The sequence below is a fragment of the Pollicipes pollicipes genome, unplaced genomic scaffold (assembly GCF_011947565.3).
Source record: "Pollicipes pollicipes isolate AB1234 unplaced genomic scaffold, Ppol_2.1 Scaffold_7261;HRSCAF=8764_pilon_pilon_pilon, whole genome shotgun sequence".
Lineage (NCBI taxonomy): Eukaryota > Metazoa > Arthropoda > Thecostraca > Pollicipedomorpha > Pollicipedidae > Pollicipes > Pollicipes pollicipes.
In genome coordinates this window covers 27,745,458-27,760,386 of record NW_023597054.1, presented here as the reverse complement: position 1 = coordinate 27,760,386, position 14,929 = coordinate 27,745,458, and the positions used below count along the sequence as shown (strand labels likewise).

Here is a 14,929-nt window from a genome sequence, read left to right as displayed (position 1 = left end):
AAACAGTATATCAACATGTCAAGCTGCTGATTAAGGACCACGTGGCTGCTGTTGCAAGCAATACATTTCCGGGGTGTTATGGGATAACGTCTCTCTTCGCACAACTCCAGAATCTTAATGGAGCCTGTCAAGTTGTCCAACATTGGGAACGTGGCGACGGCTAGTGAGGAAATATATTTTTCGTGAGATTAAAGAATGTGAAATGAGAATACATGCGAAGTGCTTAACGATAACGATGAATTCGGTAAAGCTTCGTGTCACAAGTCTGTTCATACGTTTTGTACGCGTGTCGGACGCTTGTCAGAGCCAGGTGACGTCATGAGAAAAGGTATGGCGTATAATACATGTCTGAGGGTGTTCACATTGTGATCCAAGACATCTCATTCGTCGCAAAGCTAGCATACGTAAGGTCTTTGTGACGGCCTAAACCATCTTAAATATTTAGGCGTGCAAGAAAGCTGCAGCCAGCCTACCTTGCTAGTTGTCTACAAAGGTGACAGCAACGAGTATGGGGTAACGGACTAAAACAATGCAATCTGAAGTTATATTTGTCGAAAAATATGGCGCATTTGGCACAAGTACGATTATTCGGGGCTAGAGTTATTCTTCAAACTGCCTGCCCGCCTAATGTCGATGCGCTATGAGCTTCGCTGGCTGCGAGTGGAGTAATATCCGTCTATGTGACGTGTGATTTTAAGGTGTTCAAGTACCATAACGATGCATGGTTTTTCAACAGGTTAAAAGACGGGTCTTTTTCAAATACAAAACAAAGGTGGCGAACTCCGCACCATTTCTTTATAACTCATAATGCCTCTCGTTACTCTAGTATCTAACCTGTTATGTTGTCCAAACAAGGCGAATATTGTTGTGTGATCTTGCCACACCTTTTCACATTTGCACAGAGTAAGGGAAGCTCATTTTAAAACGTTATTGAGTGTCGTCGAGAAAAGTGAAATCGTCCAACAAGAACATATCAGCTATCACGATCGTTTCTTAAAGGTGCATAAAGAGAAGCATCTAAAATACCTTTTGAATACAAGATGTCTGGTTTAAGTACTTCCAATGCAAAGTATTAAATAGTTGGGAAATTCAAGAGGGCTAAAAAGCATCAATTAAGACAAGCAATAGCCTGCCCAACATTAATTTCGACGTCAACTTTGGGGGGGGTGCACACATGAAGGTGAACAAAACAGTAACAGCAACTTTCTGTGACATAGAGATCAGAATGGCAGACGTTTTGGTCACGAATCTTGCTTTGGTCCTCGGTGACCTAACCAAATCAACAAACATTTATCTCGCAATACATTAAGAGATTTCAATTCTTCAATTCCAGCAAGCAAACCTTGCATTCAAACACGCAGAATGCTTCGAGAGGCAAGAGGCAGGTTTCTAGGGAAACTGGATGAGTATCATAAACGCATGAACAGCACTAGCGCCATCTTTAAACCAGGTGTTGATACCATTGGCGCCACCTATGTTAACGATGTTATCCCCTTACAAAATGGCATGCAATTAAAAGCGGGAGATTGGACACCAAAAGCGTACCTAGCTTGTGGAAGAGCACACGCTTTGCGTGATGCTTGAAGCGTTTTAAAACCGTCTGTGTCTTCTAAATCGGTAAAAAACTGCCTTCGAAAAAGACCCTTACCTATGTGCTTGAAATGTTGTAGCATGTCAAGGACCCCACGATGACGTCACGACGAGGCTACCAGATATATCTTGGGGCCCGGGTACAAATGATGTAAAGTGTTCGCAACTCGTCATATCTTCAAATGCCCGCTGGGCGCATGTAATGTAGGTGCGTTTTTTTTTTACTTGCACTTAAAGCGTTGCGATTGGCGCATGTACTTGCCTGAGACCGTTGATATGCTATCATAAGCAGTAAAAACCGTGCAGCCAACATAATGCTATAAAATTTTATTTACATGCAAGTGACATGATAGAAGCCACACTCACAAACGTGTGTGCAGCAGTACCATATGACCTTGCTACCTTGATATACCGGCAAGGGAAGATGCGGAATGATGGCTGCTTTGCTTGTCAAGAATCGTGGCAATGTGTTCTCTTCGCCGGCTGGTTCGCACGGTTGTTGGGCACAGTTACGAATAGCACACGTTATGAAAAAATTGTCTCCGCTACAGTCACTCACGGATGACATCAAAATCTTCATAGGATTGCAACAGCAAAAATGGAATGACCACTATCCCTTTGGCGAAGTGCTTACACTGTTGCCAAGGATCTCAAGGCAAGCTGCTGCAAAAAAAAAACCTTGATTTGAGCTACCACAAAGGACATCATTGTTAATTGCTACAAAGGAACTCAATTGAAGTTGCTGCAAAGATATCAATGTAAATGGCTGTAAAGGACCTCACTATCCCTGCACATATTTTTTTCATTTTTTCCATTGCAGGTTAGATTTCCGTATTACTTGAACATTAGCTAATCTGTGCTCTGAAGCCCATCCCCGCCTGCGTCTCTTCCCGAAAATGCGTATACCTCTTACGTCTTTCTGCTATCCCGCTAAGCAGTATTTGGTAGCACCACTTTTGCAAAACCGTCCGTGATAGTGTCGACGATAATGGCAGCTGAGATTCCCATCGAACAATGACTCCGATTCAGTGGCCCGGTGGTAGCCATTTCGCATTATTTGCATAACGTCGCCGAAAAGTCACCAGCGTCTTACCACAATTTCGGCAAATAGATCTGCTGGCGTGGACCGGATATCGGTTAACTGGCGACATCTGCCGGACGGATGCACACGTGCCCACCGCATAGGAAGGAATTAGCTGCACAGATATACTTCATAAGGGTAAGAAAGGCTTCAAGCTACTCGTTTCTCAGTGTTATGAGTTGGTTTGCTGAGATGTACGAACCATCAGTATACCTAGAACAACTGATTAAACAACAGTATTAAGCAAGCAGTTGATATGTTGGAAAATCCACTAGTCATTACCGTTACCAGCGGTAACATAATTTTTGTGCTGTGCCGCTGTCGGTCATCTGGTTATCATGAGCACTGTGTTTAAAATGTTTTATACTGTCGTGATATGTCCCAGTGAGTGCTTGATACCCTAGTTTAACTAGTAAGTCATGGTATATTGAAGGTCTGTGATTGTCAGCATAAGAACTCATGATGTCCTCAGCCACATCATGTTATCTCGATTATTCTGGACATCTGCCGGACACAAATGTGAGTAAATGGCCTCCGATGAATGCATGTTGCTACGTTAAAACTGATCGGTTATGCCAATGACCGGCTTTATGCGAATCCCAGTGAAATTTGGTTAACTGCATTCCCGCGGCTTTATCAGTGCGTTGAAGCGGTGCCTATTGAGCAGTGGAGGTGCGGATGCCTTATCTGAGATAGGAGCAGCTTTTGGTATCATTTTTATCAGCGTGGTTTTATGAGGAATATCTTGCACCTGGGTGTTGCCGCATTTTCCGATGGCTCTCCTCTGAACCCAAAGAGGCTCCTCCTGGAAACGTGGCATGATACCAAACTCAGGCCAGTGAGAGATGTTCTCTTTACGTAGATGTACTCACTGGTTGGGAGTGAGCTGTCTTATTGGTCACCATTGATAACCTGGAATACTTGAGAATCTAGCCTTGCCACTGATAGGCGACTTTGTCAAACCCTTTCACAAGACCCCTCTGCGCTGAGGTTAAAATGGGGGCTCATATTGTACGCAGGAAAATTTTGCGAACCCGAAGCCCTCCCAACAGAACATCCAAAAAAATCAGAAAGTCTGCATGTTACATGAGTGCATTCTCCATGCCCCTGCGCAAACTCTGTTAAGTTTCTAAGCTTATTTGTATTTCTAAGAATGTGTGAGCAAGTTTTCGTGCTTAATCGGTCATGGGACTTTTGGAGATTGCATGAACCCAGGTAAAATTACTTTCTTATAGTGGTGACCGGTGTTCGGAACTTTTTGAAGCTTAAAAGTACACTACTCCACTTCCAAATAACCTAAATCTCAAACATTTCAAACCTGAAATTTCACTTTAACGGTCGGTGTCTTGCGCATGCAAAACAAGATTATCGAAAAGTGTAGCATCGTGTGTCTTGCAGAGTGTCTTTGACAAAATATCAACCACTCTGACATGTGCATGCATTATACCCAAAGCAAATGCGAGACGGCGATTTAAAAAACAACTATGCTTAATTATACCTTATTTAAACTTTCATTCAGGGGCACAGTTTCGCAAAGTGAGCTGGAAGTGGAGAGAAGAGGGCTGAAATATGAAAAGCTATGAAACCTACCCGCAAAATCGGCCAACAAACGGGTTTCTGCCTGGATTTGCCACACCTTTCTCTCGAAGTTGGGGTATCTGGAGCTCAAGTTGACTGGGGCCTCACCCCCTCTTGCTCGAATTGAATAGAAACTACACCTCTGATCTCAATGCACGTTCAAAATAAACCCTACTTTGTGCGAACCTCCATTATGGCTCGGCCTTCGATCCCAGCGTTATCTGGTTCTTCACACGGGACACGGTGGCGCCAGTGGTAAATCGTTGGTTACGTTCGACGCTCGGCGAGATGCCCCTGCTTCGAAATATTATCCCAGTTATTTGGGATCAGAATGAGAATGAGACCACCTCGGTATGAGAGCAGTGATTTCTCGAAAATCTCGCCTCTGCCGATGCATAAGGCATGCAGTTTTGCTTAAGCTGCTGAACATGCAACTTCCATATGCACAGACATGAACGCCGCGTGCGGCTTAAACCGCAAACCAAGCTCGCCCATTTGCTTTTCGCCAAAGCCCTCACGTGGCGCGCAGCTGCGCGGTCCACCTGCGGGAACCGCCTCCATCAGCATCACTTCCAGCTTGCCACGTGCCAAGCGCCACTTAAAGCGATCGTGTACGGCTCTAGCTGCAGCCGCCAGGCGCAGTCTGCGCCTTGATGGCGGCGGCAACTCCTGACGGCCGGCCGGCCAGTCAGCTGAATAATGCAGTCGCCCATTTCCTCACCGTGTATCGATGGGTGCTGCAGCGCTTTGGCGCGGCGCGGTCTGCCCCTGGAGCGCCGACAGAGCCGAGCTCACCGCGCTCAGCGGCCCCCCGGTGGATGAGGGCTGCAGCGCCGAGATGGCCGAGCTCACCACCCCCCAGCGGACCGGCCGTAGACGAGGACTGCAGCGCCGAGAACGCGGCGCCCATCGAGCTCGGAGGCCCGCCGGCGGAGCTGTGGGCGTTGCCGCTTGCTCCTGGAAACAACGGGGCGTCGATGGGGCGTCAGTGCACGAACGCTGTGAGACAGGGCTGGCTCGGGCGACGGCAGCTGATCATCCTGAATGCTATGGTGAGTATCATGATGATGACCATGTTGGGCTTGAATGTACTCCGATAAAGGCAAAGCTGCAACTCTGTTTCGCTCACTGACAAATGCAGAACGCTTGTGCTGGTTTCGAGGCCCAGGAACGAGCCCCGACCGCGCCCTGACATTCCAGGAGAGGATTCCGTGGCCAACGAGAGGGTGGTGGCTGGTGGACGCCCGCTTGTGGTCGGAATGCTTACTGAACATGCAACAAGCTGACGTTTGTTTTATATATTTAGTAGGCGTACATAATTGTTACAAAAGGCGTGCTGTTATTATTTAAACTTTTGCGGCCAAATAGAAGCGCGTTCCTCCCTACATACCAAAACTGAAGGCAGGCGGCCGTGCAGTACTTTGCAAGAGAATGTCACCCAGCCGCTGTCCCCATCGCATGCATCGGCTATGAGGCTAAGACATGTAACTAGGAGTGGTGTAATAGCACGATGTAACGCCCCATTCCATGCCCGCATACAATTAGGAATTATGCAACAATAGGTCGACGCGGACGCCGCATGCCGCGGCTCATTAATATGAAGAGTGCGCGCCGCCCGGCCGGCGCTCTTCACCGTCGGTCGCTTACCGTGACCGGGCTGTGACGTCAGCCCCAAGGCGTCCGGCGGGCGCGCGCCCTCCAGGGACCTCTGGCTGACCAGCTGAGACCTCTGTCGGGCGTCGCCGAGCGCATCCGGCTGCGACAGCTCCCCTTAAAAACGACCACAGCTTGTCGTGAGCCGTGGCCATCCGGAGAGCGGCATCGAGCTTGCACCGTAAACGTCGTACAAGATGCAATAGGCATTCCAGTTTCATAAGGCCTCGCTGTTTCCTGGTCTAGCATGCAATTAAAGTTTGCTTACAAGACACGCACGTCATCGATTGCGGGCAGGACTGAGGGTGGGGAGGGACGGGAAGGGCGCGATCCGAGCGACGTTCTAGAAAAGCATTCTAGAGCATTCGTCTGCTGCGCCCATGCGCTTATGCGCCTCTGCCGCGCTTATAAGAGCCAAAAGCCAATTCACTCACCTCAAGGTTTTCATGGAGCTCATACATCTGTCCAAAACACAGACACCAGAAGAGATCGCTTTGAAGTGTGTAATCACACCGGCCGCATCGGCCATGTCATGGCGTACCTGCTTCCGCAATCGTCATCTCGCCTGAAAGGCTGCATCGCTGGTGAGAGCAGACTGCACCTGACGAGAGCAGGCGAGATCGCTCGCAAAGTACGGCAGCAGTCGCCGCCGCCCGGGAAGCCATCGGCCCAGATTCTCAGCGTCAGATTCGCAGCCGGAATCATTTTCTTAATGACCAAGCTTATGGGATTAGCTCTCCTAACGTCGAAAATGCTAAAATCAGAGGCGTGCGGGGGGAAGAGACGCCGCCGACCTCGCTTTAGACGCGGGAATTAGCAGTTATTTGTGTGTGCAATATCCTATGTCGAGATCCTGGTGCAGAAGCTTGCAGCCCTGTCGGTACGTCATGCCGTCTGGCACCTATCATTACATCAGACAATCAAGTTCCCGGGCATCAAATTCCCCGGGCGGAACCTTCGCGGCGTTCTCTGCGGGCGTCCAACACCGCCCCGATAATAACACGGTCATGCCTAGCCACCCCCGACTCTCACACACAGTGACATGCATGCACGCGATAGTGGCGGGAGATTGGCCCTGCCGGCGCCAGAGATAGGCCGGTATCGATCACACAACACGTCCACGCGATCCGCGAGGCGGCTGCGCTCCTCCCGTCCGCTCGCGCTCTCCGTGTCCGCGGGCAGAGCCGGCCGTGCCGCCGCCGGTCGCAGCCGGGCCCGGCGCCCCTCAAGAGCTGCGCACGACACAGCCGGGCACGGCCGGATCGGGGAGGGCCGCTAAGACCGGCCGCTTTCTGATCAAGTGCGGCGGGAGACGGCGGAAGAGTTCCGCTGCCGCTACGTAAGAAGGCTTTCGCGGAAGCACAGCTGTGGTGGCTTTGTGGGACTGCAGAACTGTTAAAGCATGATGCCCTGCCTGCTTATAATTGAATAATAGTGAACCGTTTAAATATGAGCTTTCTGCGGCCACTGGGGTAATTCGCTCTGATGCAGGGAATGTATGACTGTAATTACGTCCAGAGTTTTTCCATACGATCATGCTACAATAGTGCACGGAGGCGTATTGCCGCAAAGCCGATGCAGTTTACCTTGTGCGAACTAAAAGCAAAAACGCGATGTACAAACACGGCAGCACCACTCCACATGGTAACGAAAGCATGCATATGTTGAATGCTTCTGAGGTTTTGGTTCTCCGTTTATGAAATTATAAAGAGGAGCTGGTCATTTTATAAATCCTCCGAATATGTAGTAATCGGTATAGCACTTGAAGGAGTTTAGAGAAGGTTTCGCAGTTCAGTGAAAGGCCCATATGCAGCTCAAATTACTACAGAAAATATAACGCCCCATTATGCCGAAATGCAGAGCGACACAGTGTGCAAACGCTGAAAACTGGGCGCAATGGCCCGGTAGTTAGGGCATCGGACTCCCACGTGGGGCCCGGGTTCGATTCCCGGTGGCGCCATGACCCCTGGACGTTAACATGGCCATTGCATTCGTTGCAATCCATGAAAGGGGCGTGGCGATGTGCCCGTGTTCCTCTTTTATAGAAAAAAGAGCGGGCGAAGACATTGTGCTGCCACCTATATAGGACATTTGCAAGGAACGGTCACTGCCAAGTGTAGAATGAAAACCATTGTGGGATATGCAGTATCAGCGACCTCATATCTAAAATTGCGTTGGATATGATTGGTGGTTGTCAGTAGAGCTGCCCGATAGCCATCGTTTCCTTCGCAGCACTATTGCCCAGTTGGCCCACAATCCAACACCACCCCAATCACGCAGAGACTGCAGTTTTGCCACCTTCGCCAGCATACGGTGTCACACTCACGTGTCGGCAATTGAAAAGGCTATAATGCTGCTGAAATTCTTCGTCAAAATGTGGATAAATTCTTCGTCAACAATGGATAAAACAATTAGGTTCACACCTTCTTGGTTTCAGAGCGGAGTCCCGATGGTTTGCTCTTTAGAAGAAGTATGCAATGTTAGGTGTCGTCAGCTTAATCTATTGAACTATTTATATAACCAGCGTTGATATCAGTTTATCAAGTAGTGCCCTTGAGGGCCTTTTGCAGATAGGCCAACATGAAGACTTCCCGGGCTTACATGGGGAATACGCGTGCGCCAGCTTGTCAAAAACGCAGGCGATACTCAGGAACGCATCGAGCCATGTCAACTAGCACTATCCTGGCCCGAATTTAGCGCGGTTATGAACAGGGCATAATGTGTCGATATACGCCAAACACCCGCGAAATCATTGCAAGCAGCTTCGACTATACTTGCATAGTATTATATATATATATATATATATATATATATATATATATATATATATATATTCCAAACCGCAGCGTGGCGGCTTTCGAAGGAACCACCTCGCGACCAAAATGAAGATGTCCATAATCTTGAGGCTTTTCTACTGGACTTGGATCAGTCGACTGATTTAGTGGCACTATGAGCCAAATGCCGATTGACCATCTTGGTTCCCGAGTCATAAAGTGCGCGCCAACACGCATCTTTCAGATATTCAACCTGACAAAAGACGCGCGACGCGGGCTGAATTGTTGTTAGGACGATGCTGCTAATTAGAGGCCTCTGGAAATGATGTGGATAAGTTGAAACTATGCGTTCTCCGAACGCACTGCACCATTCTAGACCCGCCCACACCCGTTAGCGCGCGTGCTGACTTTGCCAAAAATTAGTGCTGATCAGGTTTTAAGAGCACCATTCAAAATCCTCGACCCTTTGACCTGTGAGGTAACGGGGTCAACAGCACGTCACGTCAACAACAATGCTTGTCGTCAAAAGCTGGCGATATTTGCAGAAATGTAGGATACAGCCTGCGTTTCCCCCCCCCCCGCATCTCTTACTGCTGAGGGACTGGTTCCTGGGTGCTTTTTAGCTACATTTTCCATTGCCTCTTCACCTGGGCTTGAGACGTCTCTGCATGCGCTCAGGATACTTCTCTATCTACGTTTGTCTGCGCTCATCCAGTTAGTTAGCTGGGCACGCCTCTACCTGCATGCTCGCGCACCACCACACCTACGTCTCTAGGCGCTCCACTGCCTGGATTTAGGGGTCCTCTCTTCTTTGTGTTAGAAAACTCCTCTGCCATGACCAGGAGTGACACTTGGGCGTTCCCCTGCCATGACCAGGGGTGACACTTGGGCGCTTCTCTGCCAAGAGTAGGGCTATCACTCAACCGGGGCCAAGGGTCGCACTGTTATTTGAGTTTAAGACTAGGGGTGTTATTTCGTAGAGAAGGCTGGGAGGACCGTATACGCTGAAACGGCTAAGCCCACCACAAAATGTGCTTAAAAGCATATTTCTACCCGGATTTGACCCATATAGCACTTAGAGTTGAGGGCGAGCTGGAGTCCTCCCCCAGCTGAATAGTGAATTACACGCCTGTTTAGGATGTCTGTCTGCTTGGACTTAAAGGCATCCCATCACTAATGATTTGAGCCTCTACGTCGGGGTGGGGCGCTCTTCGCCCAAGCCCGATGCGCATCCTTACCTAGCGGTGGAAAAAGTCTCTCTACCTCTACCCGCTACTCTACCTCTCTACCCGAGCTCACGACGCACTCTATTTGGATTTAGAGCACCCACCCTCCGGTCTTAGAGTACCCTTTGGCTACTTAGGTCGTCACTTAGGCTCAAAGGCGCCCACTCTACTTGGACTCTAAGCGCCCATCTCTCGACTTCTTGTGACGGCAGCGCCTTATCAGCAAAATAGCGCCCAGCTGTTGGGTTCTAGAGCGAGGTCCAGGCCTGTGTGGGGCCCGGCTGAGAGGCCCATAAGCTTCTGTACTCTTAAGGTTTAGTATTTGCCCGGGTGACTGGTTGAATACCCTTTGCTCGCGTGAGGGTCAATTTCATTCCCTAAGATTTCAAAAGCTAAGAGAGCTAGAATCACCAAATATACATGGTGTATTGGCCTGCATATAAACTCACTTGTGTCAAGATGAGAGGTTCCTAGGTCACCGCCTTTGGGTCAAATATGGCCAAACAAGGTCAAACTCCCGATTTATGTCTCAGGTCCCCTAGGACCTAGGTACCTGTTCTAAGTAAAACGTCGCTGGTACTCATCTAAGTTAGTGACCTTGTTTGACCTTTCGCAGTTCATGGTGACAAAAATCATACAAGACTGCCTTGAGTATTGCATTTGAATGACCGACAAAGATTGCGCTACGCAGTATGTTCCTAAAAACAAAATATTGATCTGGGTTATTTTCGGTCAGTGACCTATCCTGACCTTAAAAGAGTCCTTGGTAAAAGCACAATACGGTTCCTGTTATCTATAAATTTGAAATTAGTGCTAGAAATTACCCCACACAGCAAGCTTTAGAGCAACGCGTCTCAAGCCCTAGGTGCCAGGTCATGGTCTCTGGTCTCTATGGCCTCTGGTCTCTATGCAATGCATATTGCATATGCATTTCATACCATTGCATGCGATGTTTTTCTCGCGGTTTGCAGGCTGGGGGATGGTTTTCCCCGTTATCAATGACTTGGACATGAAATCGGTGAGCACTTATCAAAGCACTTGTGCTAAACACATGTGTTTGTTCTATATAGTCACAAGTAATGCTGCGGAAGACAAACATTACCGGGATGAACTTGTGTGCGGGCATGTGTTTTTTGCATACGTCGCGAAGGCCAATGAACCATGGGATCGCAGTTACCATTCGTGCTTGAGAATCACTGCATGCTATCGAAGCACTGCATGCTATCGAAGCACTGCATGCTATCGAAGCATATGTTATATACTTTATCAGCTGGTTTACCTTCGCATCTGCCGATTTATCATGAGCACACTGAATTTCGATTATACAAATACCGAATTCCGAAAGCCAAGCCGTGCCGGGCTTGTTCCTCGGACCATTTAGCTCTCAGCCTCGCGCACATATTGTCTCAATGTAGTTACCTACCTTGACCATTTCTTCAGAAGCTTGTTTTTTCGCATTGATCCAATAATCAAAGTTTGAATAAAAACGTAGGTGGTCAAGTGGTGCGGTTGCCTATTCAATTGGTGGACCACCCCACTCCAAAAATTAGAAAAAAAAACTGGGGCCAGAACAGTGGAGGACCCCGTCTTAAGTATTTTACGGGTTGGGTTAGCCAGGTTTTCCTGCTCGGTTCCGCCACTCATCTTATTTGGAGGCGTTACACCCAGTTCTAACCATTCGTTTATGTGGTTTAATTGGCTTAAAAACAGTGTCATGCTCGTAGATACGGGCTGAGGTTGGATGGGGTTTTCACATGTTCACCCACTATGGCAGAACGAGTTGGAGATTGAATTTGGTTAAAAACCAACTTTGCCCATATATTAATCTAGTTGCAATTTTACGTTCACATGATCTTGATGACACCAATTTAGGTGGAGCACCGACGGACTTCATTCGATTTTGGATTTGAAAAGAGTGCGTTAGCTGAGGGTTGGATCTAAAGCTGGCTGTTGATCATGATCTAATGATCAGATCTAAAGCTGGCTGTTGATCATGATCTAATGATCAGATCTAGAGCTGACTGTTGATCATGATCTAATGATCAGATCTAAAGCTGGATAAGCATCGACCTGTGAAGAAACATTTCTGGAAAAGTTGTATCGTCACGTCGCGCGAGGGCAAACATAAACGTCATTGAATGGCAAGGATAATAATGTTTATCCTGTCTTGCATTGGTTGTTCCAAAACATTCTTGGAAGAGTAAAAGCACAACGAATGAGCTCACCTTCACGATAATGACGTTTTTTTGACACCTCATTAAACTTTCAAAAAGGTCCAGGATCGAGACGTCTAAAATATGCATTTCATTTCGTATTCAATGCAGAAAATTGCGATAGGCATTGTGCTTTTTTCAAATAATGATTTACGACAGAAGTAGATTATGCTTTTATGCCCATTTACTTTGACGTATTTGGCCGATATCGGATACTTTCACCTACAGGTTGTGTTGATTGTACCCGCTTTAACATTGCCAAAATTGACATACTCATTCAAACAGTTTTCTGAATGGGTATCAAAGCTTCATGCAACTTGCGACAGTGCTGTCACATGCAGCTGAAATCACATGCAACGTCAGGGCAATAGCCAAGTTGGAGCAGAGCCACGGACTAGCACCAGGCCAGAAACGTAGTATTTCAAGCATGCTAGCCGGATGTTAACTTAAACAGGAAACATATCTCCAGCTAATCCTCTCGTTGTTGGGAACACCCTCCGGTTCCCACCGAGGTCAAAATGAGCAGGCCAGCAGTCACCTCGCTCTCCCCAACCCCGAACAAAGACCTATGGCTCAGAATGTATTGGAAACTGCTTCCGCTGGTGAAAGGTTGAGCTTTTACGTAATCGCGCACTGTTTCATGAGTACATCAATGGGGGTCAACCAGTGCTTGGACACCGCAGGTTTAGCCGGAAATCAAGCCCTGTAATATGTGTTGAACACTGCGTGGTAATAAGTGAAACTACTTACCCTTAGTCCCCTTTCCATTTCAAAACTTGGAGGAATGTGACGAGAAATAAGGGGTTTAGAGCCTTGAGCGCTTAGAAAACCGAAATGCGTGTCACCATATTACATATGTTTCCTCAGCATTAAAATTTCATGTGCACATGGTGGATACCAAATCTTGAATATATACGTTTGTTCTAAGGACGTTTACATCAGCAAGTGTGAAGTGTGCAGCAAATGTTTGTTTTTTACTTGAAGTTCTATCACTGCAGCCTAAAAATGGCTTTGGCAGTTAGAAAAGTATGTTTTTAGATTAATCAAATAAATGATGTTATTGTAATGGACATATAAGGTTTGCACACATGTTTGCTTCGACTTTTCTAATGTGCATGTAAAACCAGACACACACACACACATACACACACACACACACACACACACACACACCACACACACCCCACACACACACACACACACCACACACACACACACACACCACACACACACACACCACCACACACACACACACACACACACACACACACACACCACACACACACGCACACACACCACACACCCCACACCACACACACACACACACACACACATCACACAACACACCACACACACACACACACACACAACACACACACACATACATACATACATACATACACACATACATATATATTCATACGCATATATATATATGCACATGCCACATTGAAGATTTGTCACGTTTTCCTTTTGCCAGTGGTGAAAAAGAAAACACATGTAGTGATTATCCTGAAGTGAAGATGGTGCTGAGAGTGCGTCTGTCGCTCACGACCGATTCCTTTTTTCCTGGACACATCCTAGCCCCATGAAGCCTCCGTAACAAAAGGAAGGTATTTCGGGGCTCCTTGTATTTTGCTACCGAGAGAAACAAGTATGGATTTGCCTTACTTTACAAAGCCTACGTCGACTTAGATCATTCATGGCTCATAGCTCCTGTAAAGGACGCCTGACTTTATTGTATTCCATAATCCTCTGCATAAAGGTAGAAGCATCACTGCGATGGGAAATGGATGCTCAGGATGGCAAGTATCGTGACATGGTTAGGAATGTTTGTGACTTTCTGAAGCCCTTTCGGGTGACGTGCGAGTGTCGGTGAGTGATCAGTGATGCTTATATCACTTATCACAGGAAATGTTGTAAGCAACTTTGCATCCAAGCCATCCCAGTGACAGTGAACAGTAAACCCGGTGAACACGCAACTAAGACAACGACGAAATCAGCGTACGTTTGGAAAAACTCTGGATCATTACAACATGGTGCAAAAGTGCGTCAGAAAGGGCTGCCGATATCTATTCAAGCAGCTGCACTGGACGAAAGGAAAGCTTTCCGTAAGCGGCGCGTTTCAAGAGGCGGCCAGCCTGTAGCCTGCGCATTCCGATGCAGCGGCCATGACCTGCCGTAACGAGTCGGCCAAGAGAGGTGGCCGGGTCGCGGCCGCGCGGCGGCTCACCTGTCGTCCTGCGCCGCGAGACACCGTCGGCGGCCGTGGGACTGCCCACCTCCTCCTCCTCCTCGACGATGGTGTACACCTCGCCGGCGCTGGGCTCCATCACCACAGAGCTGGGGCCCGACGACTCGCCGTCGCTCTCGCCGTCGCTCTCGTCGTCGCTCTCGACGTCGCAGTAGCGAATCACGTGGCTCGGATCGCGTGGCGGCGGCGAGGGGGAGTCAGGCGGCGGCGCGGGGGAGTCGAGCGACGGCGCGGGCGCCGTCGCCCGGCGGGTGCGGGATCATCGACGGCCTGCAGAGAGGTGCGCACGCGTGGGGACTTGATGGAGGAGGAGAGGATGGTGGCGCCGTCGCGCGAGCCTCGGACGCCGGCCGACGCGCTGGGCGGACGCGCGAGACGGCCGCAGGTCCAGGTCTTCCTCGGCCAGGTCCAGGAAGCCGGCCGGGATGTGCACGCCGAACCGGTTGGAGAACTGAGAGCGCGCTTTGATCTCTGGCGCCGAGCTGGGCCGCTCGCACGGGAGCGCGTCGTCGTCGATGCGCCCGACGCTGCTCATCGGCGAGGGCGTGGCGAGCCGGTCC

The 14,929-nt window shown here is 48.7% G+C and overlaps 1 protein-coding gene across 1 annotated transcript; it reads right to left on the bottom strand.

The window, feature by feature from the left end:
* Positions 1-4,868: 4,868 nt before the first annotated feature.
* Positions 4,869-14,575, bottom strand: LOC119111264 (uncharacterized). Its single transcript, XM_037235085.1, has 4 exons — positions 14,349-14,575; positions 5,897-6,019; positions 5,102-5,206; positions 4,869-4,918 (listed from the first exon to the last, which is right to left on the bottom strand). Exons 1-4 carry the CDS (start codon positions 14,446-14,448, stop codon positions 4,869-4,871), a joined length of 378 nt encoding a protein of 125 aa, XP_037090980.1. The 5' UTR covers positions 14,449-14,575.
* Positions 14,576-14,929: the final 354 nt, after the last annotated feature.